The 15533-nt window shown below is 39.9% G+C and overlaps 1 protein-coding gene across 1 annotated transcript in view; it reads right to left on the reverse strand.

The window, feature by feature from the left end:
• The window catches only part of DPYS (dihydropyrimidinase), a 33743-nt gene extending 18970 nt beyond the window's left edge, over nt 1-14773 (reverse strand). Inside the window, exons 1-5 of the mRNA XM_074573659.1 lie at nt 14407-14773; nt 10487-10645; nt 8121-8300; nt 6786-6975; nt 102-258 (exon numbers count right to left, since the gene is read on the reverse strand). Of these exons, the coding sequence (XP_074429760.1) occupies nt 102-258; nt 6786-6975; nt 8121-8300; nt 10487-10645; nt 14407-14676 (956 nt within the window). The 5' untranslated portion in view covers nt 14677-14773. The remainder of the gene's footprint in view (nt 1-101; nt 259-6785; nt 6976-8120; nt 8301-10486; nt 10646-14406) is intronic.
• Nucleotides 14774-15533: the final 760 nt, after the last annotated feature.

Here is a 15533-nt window from a genome sequence, read left to right on the forward strand (position 1 = left end):
TACTTAGAAAATCTCCAGGGCATCAACCTGGTATTATATTCTCCAGACAGAATTTGCCGTGTATTTCAGCATCAGCTGTCACTGTTTGTTCATCTGCTTACTTGGCCAGTAAACTCATGAGGAAACCTGGAGTAGATGGATCTGGTCTCAGTGGAGGTCCCATGACATATGCTGCAGCATGAGCCCAGTCTTTATTCCAGTAGTTGGTGCCATCGGTGCCAAGACTAGCAGCAATAGGCTCCCCATAAACCACTTTACCTGAAAAATTTAAAGCAATAGGATCATCATCAAACAACGTAAAAATGCATATCTTGTATTTTTGCTGTTCCATATCTTTTTGGTGGCAATGGATTTAAATTTGAATGAGTGTTTCAAATTAAACACCAACATATGGAAGGACATAATAAACTAAGTTGTAACATAGCATCTCTGTTCTGAATGTTCTGCTGGTGATCTTACAATATATTTCCTCATAAGAACATTGTTTGGGCAAGTTTTTTAATTAAATTGTTGACAGATATATTATAATGGGTTTTACACATTGTTTACGAGGCATGTGATTGAGATTTCAAAAGGAACACAGTCCTCAGTTGCATTAATTATGTTCAAGATCCATATATTTCTTGGTAGCACCTGTTTGGTGCTCTGAAATTATTGACTATGTAACAATGTAAGTTAATATACACAGCATACAGACTTTGCAAAGTGGTACTTTTAATTGTCAGGGTATAATTTTTGCAGGAAGAATAATATGGCACCAAACATAAATTTAAAGAGTGTAAGAACATTTCCCAAATAAAAAACTATAAATAATTTAATTTTAAAAGTTACCTCCCAAATTTTATTCTTAAATTCTTTGCTGCACAGTATTCTAGATTCCTCAGAAGAGGAATACCCACCCAGACTGGCCGTTAGCCTTTGGATAAAACTAACATATTTTAACTATTTTTTCCTCCTAGGAAACACAGGTTTGAAACTCATCAGAACAAGATGGGAGATGAAACGAGGTGTTTCACTCCCTGAGGAGGTGGTCCATCCCCTTTGCAGTTCTGTAGGTGACAGGTGGTAATGACCTTGATTGTGACGGTCACCAAAGAACCAGAGCGAGCTGGGACCTCACGCACCCACTTATAGGCTGCTTGGTGCTGGTTAAAGGCAGCTTCTTCCAGATCCCAGCAAGAGCCTTCTCCCTCCCCTAAGCCCTACAGACAATGGGTATCTTCCTGTGGATCCCAGATTTCACTCCAGGCACAATTTTTATTAGAACTATCACTGCATTACCCCAGCAACGGCTCCACTAGTAATTGCTTGGTGATATAAGACAGTGAACTTTGGTTTCTGCGTGTAAGTCATATATTCATGGTACTGTTGAAAAACAACAAAGCAAACCCTTGCAGATTTCTCTCTGTACATTAGATTCTGGTACTTCTGTGAGCTACTGGATTATAACTGCTACACTAGCATGGGTAGCTGCTGAGGAGCTCAATTCTTTTCAAGATATGTTTCCCACTGCAGTAGTGCCATTCCTTAAATCTTCTGTGTTAGACTTGCAAAAAGGCCTCATACCATTTAAAACCCATAGTTTTACAGTTATTTCTACAAGGTTTCAAGGACGTGCTCTGACATTGCTGTACTGTACATGTACTCCAAGTACTATGTAGCATAACTTCTTCCACGACCTAAAGACTCCCTATTAGCATTATTAAGTTGCTTTAATCACCTTAGCATGCTCTGACATACTGAACGTGCTTGTCTCATATTGACACTTCAGCTCGGATCATTCTAAGCTCCCAGTCCCACTTAGCTACATATATTATAGATTTACAGTTGGGCTCAGAGGAAGACCACCACCATTTTTTGGACTTGAAATCATGACTTAAGCAGTTATTTACTGTTATTTGCACCTTATTTTCAAAACTTAAAGCACTGAATATGAGTGTTGTAGTTTGGGCCATCCATGGAAGTGATATGACCACTCAGTGAACGTGGAGGTTTGAGTCAGACTAGTGTTTTCTTAATTGAGAGCTGCTGCAGCAGTCAGGGGGATCTTGGCCTTCCCTGGGCAACTCCAAACGGTATTTGAGGGAAGGCTGCCACAAACTTAGATACATACAGAAAAATTCCTGCATATATAGCCAATCCTGCATATATAACCAAACCAATACAACCAACAACCAATAGCCAACCAATATATAACCTATTAGGCTATTGACAGATTTTTCATGAGCAAACTCAGTAGGAAAGCGGGGGAAGGAGAAGTAGGGTATGGTGTGTCTTTCCTGCTGCATCTAAACAAGCTAAAGATACTTAAGCCTGACCTATGAATCATTAGGGCATAGCTATAAATGATAAAATTTAAACTGGTAGGAAAGGAGTAAACGTTTAGCTTCCATAAATAATTTTCTTATCTCAGTTTCACAACATAAAAATGAAAAGAAGTCTCCAGGCTCACAGTCGTATTATGCTGAGTTGATTCTAGCTCATGTACCACAGCTCAAGACAGTATTTCTGCAGTCAGAATTTGACCTGAGCAGCTCCCCTTGTTCCCATGAGTGGGAAGGAGTACAAGCCATTTTCTCAAGTGATTTTGACTCTGAACACTGCAGCTTCAATGGACTACATCTGGACACTTTTGCTGACTGTGTGATTTCTTGTTTTTCATTTGGACCGTGACTAGCCAGACTGAAGGGGACAAAAATAGCAAGATTCTGCTTTAATTCAAATAACAAGGAAATTCTACATTAAGGCTCTTTTAGCCTGATTGGCAACAAGGAAATTCTGCTTTAAGGTTTTTCTAGCTTGACTGGCTTCTGCCTATAGGCATAAAAACGGAGTAATGCGGTAATAAATCAGATCTTTCCATTTGCTATATTTTCCTGTATTCGATAAAAACAGTAAGCAGAAAGTGTTCTGCTGTTCGGTCTTTATGATATCTCAGCTGCTGGGAAATAGCTGTGGATTTCATGGCGTCTTCATCAGATGCTCAAACTGGCTGGCAAGAGCTATTTTCACACAAATTACTTTATAAGAAGAACACGTAATTGCAATTTATTTTACTCCCTATCAGAACTCAGAAAGAGTTATAATCTTGAGAAACACTAACATTTACAGGCTTGAAAAACTGGTCCCTGTGTCCTTATTCTAGTAAAAGTTTCAGAAGCACTTAAGATAAGGCCATATGGGGCAAAGATACTCACTGACCAGCTATGATCTGAAAGAAGCAGAATTGCAAGGCAGGGTTTATTGAATAAGACATCGCGTTGCATCAGTTAGGCTATCTACAGTCTGGACCTGAGCTCTCCTGCATGAGCCAGCTAAAAAGGTGGCATTTTTAGTTGCACTCCTGTGCTCAGAATCAGCTTGAGAGTCTGTATACCCCCAGCTAGGAACATGCCCTTCCTCTCACTAAGAGCAGAACTAACCTGTGACTGGTATTAGGAGGTACCAAATTGATAAGTCTAAGCAAGCTTCTTGTAATCTGACCAAGTATGTATTTTTGTATGCACTTTTTTACATGGGAGAAACCTTTTTAAAAATGTCTTTTTAGTAAAATTCTGCTCTCTAGTTCTGATCTGCACGAGAATATCTTTTTTCCTTGGCACAGTTAAATGGGCAAAGGGACATGTCTCTAGGACTTAGTACACTTAGAATTAAAGCATTTTTAAGTGGGAGGGAGTATAAATCATATCACATTTTATTAGCCTTGCTTCCCCATAGGCATTACTGGCTGAAGCTATGGGTGACAGGGCTTAGTTTTCCCCAGTAAGTTCACATCAGGTAGTCCTAACAAGGAGATGGAGACACCTGCGCTCTACAGCCTTGTCTTCTCATTGTAGGGAAGACTTTACACAATAGTGAGAAGAGGATCCTTTCTGTCTTTCCACTCAACAGAACAAGACTGTCGTGCACATGGAGATATCAGATTGCCCTTCTGTGGAAGCTGACAGTTCCTCTACCTATTCTAGTAAGATTCAAGATCATGTTTTGCGTAGGGATGAAGAAACAGCCCACTGAGATGAACAAGAACAGTTCTCACAGAAAGGTTGTCTCTTTGACCCTCTCCAGTGGAGAACTGGTGAGCCATTGCTTTTGGCAAACAGGCTGGTAGAGCCCAAAAAAAGAACAGGATGGGGGCATGAGTTAACCTGTCCCTCTCCAACACAGTCACAACATGGAAATCTTGGATTTCCTGTTGAATATTCAGCAGCACTGTAGCTGTTACTGATGTATATGAAAAACACGCTGCTACAATCTGGAGATTTCCTTCAGTGAGTAGCACTGCTGGAGATCAGAGCAGACATAGATGGTGGACTTTGGCACGGAGGGGAGAAGGAAAGATGGTCACTCATGTGATTCCCCTTAAGTTTGCCTATTCTAATGTAAGAACTAGTATCCCTTTACAGTCTGTATGACTGATTTTAGCCTTTAAGGTCTGAAGACAACAGAATTATGCCTACTGTCTTCAGCAAACTGTATCAGGCCTTCAGTCTCTAGCTCTAATATTATTTTTCACCTTGTATAGCTAAATGAGGGACAAAGAGGAATCAAGCTCTGACTTACATCTTTGACTAGGAAAATCACCATTGCAGAGAATTTGAGAAGCAATGCTTCAATTCTGGTATCACACTGTCACCCAGAAAATAGATTGTGCTCACTGATGATCAGTCTTTGCCCTTCTGAGGTCAGTTCCTATTCTGAGGAAGAGGAGGGGATATCAATCTTCCTCTGACACGGGCAAGGATGAATATGCACCCACACCCTGTACTTCATGCTAAGTGCTTGGAAAGGAACATGAAAAATTTCACAATTGTAAACAGCAGGAAGCTAGCATCAAGAGATGGAGAAATAATCCTGAAAAGATGAATAAACTACATTAGAGTGAATATTTCGAATGCTTCTGGTACTTAAGAGTTGACACAGCTTTCACATTAGAATGGTTTTAACCTGTCCATGCTGAATATCTTTCAGTAAAATATTTGGCGTTTATTTATGTCATTCATACAATACTTTGAGAATTTATTTTTTTTTTGTCTGGAACTCCTTTTTTTTTCTTTTACCACTTTTAATTGAAGAATGGAAAATTATTATTAACTGAAACTAACAACAATGAATTTCTAATTGCCAGAATTTATTCAGATCAATCTCATTAAAAACTATAATTGTTGTAATTATCTTTATGATACGCTAGCGATCTTTCAAAATTTCTTAATCAATCCTAGATTTCTGTTTCTAAAAAGTATACTTCCATGCAAATAGAAATTAATTATGGAGAGATGTTATATGTCGCTGTGCACAAAGGCAAGCATTGATGATTCTGACTGCATCAACCCAGGAAGACATAAAATCCAATTTGCACCGCAATCGGCATAAATTGTACCAATTTCTTCTTTTTACACATGGAAGAAGCATGCATATATTAAGTCAGTTATCAAACTGGCACTGCAGACTATTCTTACAACACATACCTAACAATATTTTACAGTATTTACTATCAGCATAGAATTTCTTACTTTGTTATAAAACACCACGTTCTTCCTTAGCTCCTTTATGTTCACAGCCAGTGATTCGTCTTTAATCCGGGTATTTTAACTGTTGTTACAGCTTCTTGTCATTAATGTTGACACCACACCTGGGACTGTACAAATAACTGTACACTGACGCTGGCAGACATCCACATTACCAGCAGCACTGACATCTAGTGGAGGAAGCTAATATAGCACAATACTAAAAGATGTGCTCATAAAAAAATATGCTGGTAGATTCCTTTATAAAAGTGATTTACTGATAAGTCTTACTAGAAGTCATAATCAATACATATTTCACATAAACGTATCCATCTATATTAGCACAATGATATAATGCTGGTTTTGATTGCACTTCCGTCAAGCTTTCATACTCTGCATTTTGCTAGTAATAATCTCCGTAAACATTAACTAAAGTCAAGAAATAAGGAAACCAAGGTCTGTACGTAATTCATGTTAGGTCAGATGAACACGAGTTGAGATGTAAAAAGATAATGAGGACAGATACTCCATAAAGTTTTAGGCCCTCCAAATCACGTGCTTCTGTCCTGTTCCTTCCACCCATATAATGTCTCCTCAGCGCTGTGGTTCCACAGGCTGCTCTGGATGAATTTATGGATGAGAAGGTAAAATATCCTGAATCCCTACAGCCTTCAGGCTGCTTCTAGCCTGGCCAACAGATGACCAAGAGGGTCGGGCCCCTTTAGATGACCAGAACTGCAGTGCATGACCTGAGAAACCCTTCCCTGGAGGGAACTGAGGTTTCAGACACCATCATCACCACCATGATTTCTAAGTGCCCAGTGAATAGGAGTCCTTGTCGTGTTATGGCACTGTTTGTAAAAACATGGTGTGGTCTCTGTTGTAGAATTTCTCGTCTAAATAGTTGGTAAAAGCTTGCAGACTATAACTCAAGGGAAGCTAATAGCAAAGCATATATTGTCTTGCACTGGTCACATAGTTTTTTATGCAATAATTCTGTCCTGGCCATCACTTTGACCTTGGAGATACAGTACGAAGGAGAAAAAAGTTTGTTCTGGAGAGAAGGGAAAGTCTCAATCCCAGCTGCTGTTCTTCCACGCTGCTTAGCTCCCCTTGGGCCCCACAACACACACACACACAGTTTAGACGTCCCACTCCAAGAAATTCACCTGTGGGAGCATTATGGCACCCATGACAAGTAAGACACCGATGCAATGTTTGGTTTTCTGTCACCCTTCCTCCAATGCCATTGCCCGAGCATAAAATAATTAGGACTTTTACCTTCTCTTCGTGCATTACTTATCACCTTTGCTGCAGATTTACTCATTACATGGACTACAAAAAGGGGGCAGTTTACAGCATTTGCTATGGTAATTGCTCTTTGCGTAGCTTCAGCTTCCACTTCTTCAGGACGACACAACTCATGCCCCTCGGGGCCAGTTATTCCCATTGCCAACATCTTCTTTGCACCCTGAACATCACACAAAAACATATAAGAGTCAGTTAAAGCGCAACCACGGTGTTGTGGACATGCTGCCAGTGAAATGGATCCTAAACCAGCCACTGCAGCTAGTCACAGAAAAAAAAAAAACAAGGCAGTTATGATTTTTTTCAAGATAAATTATTGTTAACTGAAATCCAATATATCTCTCAATAAACACAGGTCTCAGAATGCCTAAGTGACTTCAGAGAACACACTCCACTGGCTTGCAGGGGTAAATCACTGCTTTTGAAAACCCCACCTGTCTCTCAATATGTACTCTTAAATGATCGCAGCCAGTAACTGAGATGACAGTACTAACACTTCACTGGAAATAAATGGAAAGATCCTTACTAAACACAAAGATACACATGCAGAGGCTCTGAATGAGGCTCCAAGGTTTTAAGAGGCATAAGATTTTGTCTCTGCTGTATTCCAGGAACCTATGCTTTGCTGATTTAAGATTACTTAGCAACAAATTCATTTCCATTGCAGGACCTGGGGCACTGTTGACCTAGTCAAAACACTATTGATTAGAATAGTTGAAGAAACTCAAAGACATCAGTGTAGTTATGCTCCTAGTGCCTCCACATAGCACTAAGATGGCAATAGCAAGCATGAGGTGAGGCCAACTATGCACAGAGGGATGTTGAGAATTTTGTGCCCAGTCAGTGGAGCTTTCTCCATACTCCTGGGTTTGTTCCTGTTAGATGAGCTGACTGTGTTTGGAGGGACCTAGGTTTAGGCATCACACACCTGACGTCTAGATACTTGGCTGAGCATTCCCCCTTTTGACTTGGTCGATGGTCAGGTTCTGACTGTAGCTTTCTTTGTCAGTTGGGTATATATATTATATTGCAAGTATATGTATCATACTGCAAGTATAACTCTCATTATATGGATCGTTTGCCTCCTGTCCACCCTGAGCACAGGACTGCAGGTTACAATTCTTAGCCTACCGCAAGCATCCATTAGGATCTTGGACAAGATGTTTGTCTTCAGTTCCCTGGAAGCAAAATAGGGTACAAAAGCCTTTCCCTATGATGCGGTGATGGTACAATTACACCTATTGAAGTGCTCAGATAACAGGACCGTTTATATTACTGACTTTGATGGACAAAATATCAAATGCCTACCTGTGCAATTAGCTCCCCATTCTCTGCATGGACTTGAGCAACTGCTCCAAGTTCCTTACAGCAGGAAAAGGCTGCATATAACTCCTCATCATTGACCATGTATACATCTTTATAAGCCATAAACATCTTGAAGGAGTTGACGCCTTTGTTTTGAACAAGAGTTTTCATTTCTTCCTTCACCTGAAAGACAGCCAGCAATTTTTTAAAATCAACAATATTATATTTTACCTGTTAATAATTTTGTATAAAGAAATTATAAGTATAAAGAGTGAGCCTTTACTCACTCATCAAACATATATGTTCAGTCCAAACAGCCCAAGTCACGTATTTAAAGACTGATTTATACTGTTGTTCTTGTACCAAATTGATTCTCAAAGTAAATAAACCAGTACCACTGCAGTGCAGATATTGGAAGCACAAGCTAATTGCAGGAAGGGAATGCTTTTTGCAAAAAATAGTGTGGCAGAATTTTGTTCCAAATAAACCTCCTGATGCTGGAAATACCCAGCCCAATATTGCAACAAATGTATCCAACATATACAGTATGGAGATTTGTGCAAAATTTATTTTCAAAATTGGATTGTAATATGTTTCAGCTTCTGGCAAATAACCGAGTGACAGAAAAGATCTTATCTCCTAGAACTTTGTCCTGACTCTAAACAACACATAGCCTTTTGAAATATTTTGTTGTCAAACAAAATGGCTCTAAAACTCTAGATGCAAGCCTGCATCTAGAGCAGGCTTGTATGCACTCCTTGATAGGATTCCCTGCTTCTGCTAGCATCTGTGAAGCCCAGCAAAAGATTATGTCACAAAGAAAGAAAGAAAGCTATAGATTTTAGCCCAATGGTTCCTTGTACAGCTGGTTAGCTAGAACTATCCATTACCTAACTTTGGCTCTTCCTTCCCAGTAAAATGATAGTGACAGTAATAGACGTATATCTGTGATGCTATTACAATTTCCACAAGATGAATTCATTTCAAAAAATAAAACATTATTATTCATCTTCTCTCTAATAATCTGGTTGGATCTGCCCAAGAAAGGTGAGAGATTGATATAAAACCCAAGGAAATTTTCTGGACTTATCCAGAGGAGGGATGGGAGCATATCTTCAGTAGGAATTATCAAACAAATATATACCTGACATAAGGCCCTGCTCTGGCACAAATATAGAGGCATGTCATTTATTTTCTTCTTCACTAGTTGCTATGACTAAGGCAAGGCATTGTAAGGAATGCATGTTTTTAATCAATACTTTAAATCCTGAGGAGATGATAGCTAATTAGAAGGGCATGAAATAGCAGTCTTCTTTACCCAGCTGTTTTACAGTTACAAAACACCAGACCTTTCTATTCCTTTCAATCTTGCCCTTTAGAAACAGTTAACTTCTTAACATAAACCAGAACATTTCATTGATTTACACCTCCCTAGTTTTATTGGATTTTTCAGTACAATTCACTGTTTTCTACTAAGGCTGTTTCAAATGCACATTCCTCAAACTTCACTGGAGAATTTATTTTACGTCTTTGCTTTGAGCTAGAAGTTGCAGCCAGTCTATTTAGGGCTTAGTGCACAGAAGACCAAAGATGGGGTGTTTGCAGAGTGAAGGCTTTGGTTTATATATTTTAAAAGTCAAAAATTAGAGGAAATACTCGTATTTTAAAATGGAATTTACTTAATATATCTCTGTACTGATGCGTGTTCTCTGAGAATCCAAACTGGTCTTGTAAAACATAGGTCAGGTTCAGATAGATGTCAAGTACCTGAAAAGTTAATTTATTCAGTAAAGCTTTCAGGCTATCAGCAAACATTCACATAACAAGGACAATTCTCCTATATGTAAATTCCAAAAAGGTTTTTTAGATAATCTCACATTCAAGTCATTATTAGCTCCAGTCCTGCTTTATTTTAAGAAGATATTACTGTGGTCACTCAGGAATAGAACTCTTCCTTTACAAACAAAGTTAAGTGTCAAATTTTTCATGTATACCCTTATTAAAAAAACCCATACCACTAAGACTCAACACGAGCATAGGATTATAAAGTGTACAAGTAACAGGAGTCAAAATTTATGCAAACACCTCTTGCCCCCTCTGGCCTGCCTGGTCTTTGTCTTGCACAATTGCTTCCTTTTCCTTTAACTTTGTGCAGCAGTATCCAAAGATATAGGCTATCATCTGCAGACTTACTTTTTTTTTTTTTTCCAAATACATGTACTTTTAGAAGGGTGTGGAATATTTCAAATGTAGTTTTTACACACAAAAATACTATTACACTGCCAGCAAGCTATATTTACCATGTGAGAACTAATTCAAAGCAGGTGTGGTACCAATTCATGGAATTGAAAATCTGCTATTGTGTCTACCTTGTTGCTCCACCATGTAACTGCCACATGTAGTGAATAATCACAGCACACTTTAGGGTCTGCCCAGCTTTTCCATGTATCAAAGGCTTCAATAAGAGAACAGCCTTTCTGAGGGATGGCAAAGTCGATGATCATAGTAGTTCCTCCTGCTATAGCAGCCTGAAAGGAAGAAAGTTAATATTTAGCAATCAGAGAGAATGCAAATTTCCTCCCACCCTTTCTGATTCCCTATGCAATAGTTAATCCTGGTACACTGAAAAGCCAAAGGCCACTGAAGAGTTTCCCTGAGCGAAGTCTGAACTTGCAAAATGATTGTGGAGATTAATTTCACCTCCTTTTAGAAGGATGTTCTCAAACGGGTATTCAGGGGAATCATGGGAAAATTCTCGGACTGAAGGAAAAGTTTTCACACGGGGCAAAATCTTATCAAAGATTTGGAAATGAGTCTGCAGCATTCACGCATCAGTGAGTTTCCTTAAGTGGGTGGGATCACCGAGAAAGAAGAGCACCAGGAGACCACAGTCAACTTGAGAAATCCTTCCTCAGAGCATATATAGTTGAAAAAACAAGCCTGTGTGACAGGGAAGTATTAAGCGGCAGATACACAAAGAGAAAAGAAAAACAGATTCAGTTGGAAAATCCAGTGTGAAAATCTCCAAACTCTTGTCTAACACCAAAAGGATTTTGAAAGTGTTTTAAAATTTTTTTTACTACTGACAGGCATGAGGTATTTACATCCTCCATATAAATATTTACAAGGAAATAAATAAACAAAAATCTTACTTTATGTTATGAGGATTAAAAATTGCTTTTTAACCAATAATTTCTACTCTCTTTTATGGACAATTGAATTATTCCTTTTTTTTCATTTCCTTAGAAAGCTCTTTGTTAGTCACTCTCAGAAACCAGATCCTCGACTAATAGTAATTGATCCAAATTCCTTTGCTATAATTGTTGCAGTCTTCCAAATTAGCCAGAGAAATCCTCTGTACTGCTCTGAACAACATCCCTTTGCACAACAGGTACAACCCATTCAGATCAAAATATACACAGTTCAAATGCCTGCTATATTACTCTTCCCGTTTCTAGATCAATCAGTCTCTTCCTTCTCTGCACTTAGCAATCAGAAGCAAAATTGTAAATATTTCTGCATATTTTGCAAAAACAAAGTTTGGAGAGTGATATAAACATTTGTGAATCTGATTAATTCAGCAAAACTGTTTTTCCAAGAGAAGTTGTTCAAACTGTCGATTTTTTTTCAACAAGAGAGATCGACTACTTATTTGTTAAACGGGATTTAGAATTAAAGAATATTTATAGAGTTCAACAAAAAAAAAGTTCATACATTCCACAACTCCACTCAAAGTCTCTTTTTTCCCCCTAACATCTTTTTCCCCCTCTCTTTGTAAGGAGAAGTATTATGTGCCTTTATTTGTTCCGTTGAATGAGCAAATCTTAGCTAATCATTGTAGCATATTTTGCAATAGTTGGAACACAACTCTGTCTCCCTGATTCTCTTGCCAAAATATTTCAGATTATGACCTTCAGTAAATAGCTCTAAACACCTTCCACACTTTGACCTGGGTTAAGAAGGTCCACAATACCCAACTTTTTGACATCTGGTCACTGGGCTGGATCTAGAGTCTTCTTTTAGGCACCAAAGTGACTATCTGGACATCCTGTTTCGTGTATGCAATCTCTGTTTTGCAGCTTCCCTGTCCAGTGCATCATAAAGTTACTCAAAAAAACCTCAAAACACTATTACTTTTTTTTTTTTCCTGCAAGTTAGCACACAATTTATCTCTCCTACTTCGCAATTTCACAGTGTAGGCACCTACATCTGAGTTAGTCTGCAGCTTTGGTTCTCTTTAAAGTCAATGGAGGCACTTACACTCTAAGAAGGCGTCTTAAAAGAAAGCCATAGTCATTGCTGTTTCTTTTATGTGTTTTCTCCTGTCAAACAAAATCCTCTTCCGGCTTCAAGTCACATTAGTTTGATTTCTCTTGCGATACCAAATTTCTGAATACTTTCTTGATAATTAGTTTGGAAAAATGGTCTTCACAGGGAAATAAAGGATTGTTGCAGAAAACGGCAAAACATTTTTTTATATATATGTGTGTGTACTGTAAATTATGTAAACTAAGTATTCCAGAACTGAAATTCTACACTTCATTCAGCCAGGAAACGTACTTAGTGATGTCTATAGACAAGCAGAAGAGACATTGTGGACTTGCTTTTTTTTCTCTCCATTTATCACAAAAAGCAGCGTGAAGACCAAAAACTGCTTGTGGAAGCCATTTCAGTAACTATAATTTTTTTTTTTTTTCAAAAAATATTTCTTGTCTAGGGACATCTGAAAAAGACAGCATTGTTAGACCCACGTAATAATAGATTTCCCCATTTCTACCAGATAGCTATAGAAGAGACTTAGTTGGGAAAAAAATTCCCATGATCAAATTTATAATCCCTTTCCAACTATCAGTTCTGGAGGTGGAAATTACGTCTTATCTTACGTTTGACTTGGAGAAACAGGTTATGTTTGACATAGCAGCCATTTGGCTATGGCAGGAAAGATCTGCTGTGATGGACAAAACAATTTTTTGTCAAAAGTTTTGCAGAATAATCACTGTCTATTATAATGAGCCACTATAACTTCTGTGCTTATTGAGAAGAACCATTCTAGTGCTCAAAACTATTCAGTGTAAAATATTTCCATTCAAGTAACAGCAGGAACACCAGCAAATCTATCTTGAGTTTGAAAAAAATACTGTTTTTGAAAGAAATATGCCAGTATTTTAAGGATAGCATACAGATAATTTGTAGTCCTCCCTTCCGTTCTCTGGGCTCAACATTAAAAAAAGCCAAAACCTTGTTAGAGTGTGGAAATGTACAATTACACCACTCAGACAATCTAACTTGCGCTCTCATGACACGATGGGGCAAGCAAGAAATGAAATTTCCTGTTAAAGAATTGGGTTAATCTAAGCAAGACAGCAAACTTTAAATGTTCTTAGTAGTTGTGTCGTTATTGCACAACACCTTTTGTTAAAATACATTGTATTTAACTTGTTTCAACTGTTCCAAAGAGGCAAATTAGCATTTTGCACAGCAGAAAAAAATGTACATCAGTGAAATCCATGTACTATCATTCTCTGCAGTGCTGCTGTGAGAGGGACAGGATATACAGGCTCTCTGAGGATGCTGGCTAACACACAAGCCAAGCAGGGCACTGTGATCCCTTCTGAGGGCCAAGGATTTCAGCATGAAGAGCAAGGCTTTTAGAAAAGCACCTTACAAATTTCAGAGAGCTCTGTATGAGTATTTTTACAGTATGGAGAAGATGCATAATACTGTTAATTGATACACTGCTAATGCAGGGAATGTAATGAGATTAGCTAAAAAGCTGAAAAAAAACACTCCGAGTGTAAGGCTGGGAGAAATGAGATACTTTTAGGAGGTGTATTTGAACTTTCATTGAGAGACACAGTAAGGTCTGAAGTCAATGACAGAAGAAAAGCTTGCATTCCTCCACGCTAACAGAGGAGAAAGGTCAGATTACCATAGAAGTGCTCCCGATGCACTGGGGAGTTAAATTGTTGCTTTAGTTAACCTTTGCTCAGAAAATATGAAGCTTGTTGCCTGTACCAATGCAAGTTGTAGTCTGCATGGTGACAGCCAGGGTAAATGACTGTGCTTAACACTTGCCACCCGCAGCCAGAAAAGTCCCTGAAGGAACCCAAGTAACATACTGGTTGAAAGTGGACCTCTGAGTACCCCAACCACTTATCACAATGCCCCAACCAAGAGACAGTAACAATTGCACATCCTCTAGTCTCTCTTTTAGAAGTAATATTGATTAATCAGCAGACACCCCTTTCTAAGCTCAGACGGACACACAGACATGCATATGTGCACCCACCTTTGTTCCAGTATAGAAGTCATCTTTTGATCTGCTACCCATAAAAGGGAACTGCATGTGTGTATGAGTATCGATGCCCCCAGGGATCACTAGCTTGTTGGTCGCATCCAGCACAACGAGTCCAGTTGATGGCTCAGGGTTTAGGTTCGGTCCCACTTGCTGCACCACTCCATCTTCCACGTACACATCAGCCACCACAGAACAATCATCGTTCACGACTTTTCCCCCCTTGATCAAAAGTCTCTGCTGAGCCAGCTTTTGGGGAGGCATGTGAGCCTAGAAGGCAAGAGTGAAGCCCCAGCTCAGAAAGTTGCTCTTGCCTGAGAGTATTTCACAGCTTCTCCCAGAGCAGCAGGTTATCTCCAAACGGCCCTAAACACACACCACACAGTGCTCTTTAAACAGACACCAGGGGAATTGCCCCCTCTGCCCTTGGCAGCTCCACCTACCACCTCCGGTGGATCACCAATGCCCCACGAGAGCAGCGAGCCGGAGCGCAGGCTGCTGGCAGAGCACTGGCTTCAGGCCCTTTCTGCTCTGGACTCTGCCTGGAGAAAGCGGGGCCAGACTTTCAGGAGTATCCGGCTGGGCTCTGATGGCACTCACTCCAGCCTGCCCTGTACACCCAGGGGCTTGAAATGTGCTGGGCTGTTTTGAAAATGTGGCCATTCGTCGGCTTGTGATGCCCAAAAGTGACCCAAATCTTTGTGATGGGGTTTGAGGAAACCACGGGTGACCTGAGCTCCCCAGAGAGAGAGATATCGATCCTTGGGCTGGGGTGCCTGAGGGTGACCTGAGCTCCCTGCAGCAGTGTCCGGGGAGCCTGTGAGTCGTGCCTGTGCAGAGGGCCCGGGAGAGCGCAGGGCTGCCGTGGTCCAAGCGCCACACTCAGCTGAGCCCCAGCAGGCTGCTATGGTGGGGATCATTCTGCTGCCATGGGACTGAGCCACCACCGGAGGACATCAGCCATCAGGAACTGCTCCCGAACCGTTTCTCAGAAAATGATTTGGGACACACAACCCTCAGGACTCAAACGCAGCCTTCCCCCATCCCCAGTGCCACTACTTGGACAATACACAGGGTTGAGGGGGAAGCCCCTCGGGGGTTTCTGGAGCCTGCCGAGGCCT

This window comes from Larus michahellis, chromosome 2 (genome assembly GCF_964199755.1).
Source record: "Larus michahellis chromosome 2, bLarMic1.1, whole genome shotgun sequence".
In the NCBI taxonomy this organism is placed as follows: Eukaryota; Metazoa; Chordata; class Aves; order Charadriiformes; family Laridae; genus Larus; species Larus michahellis.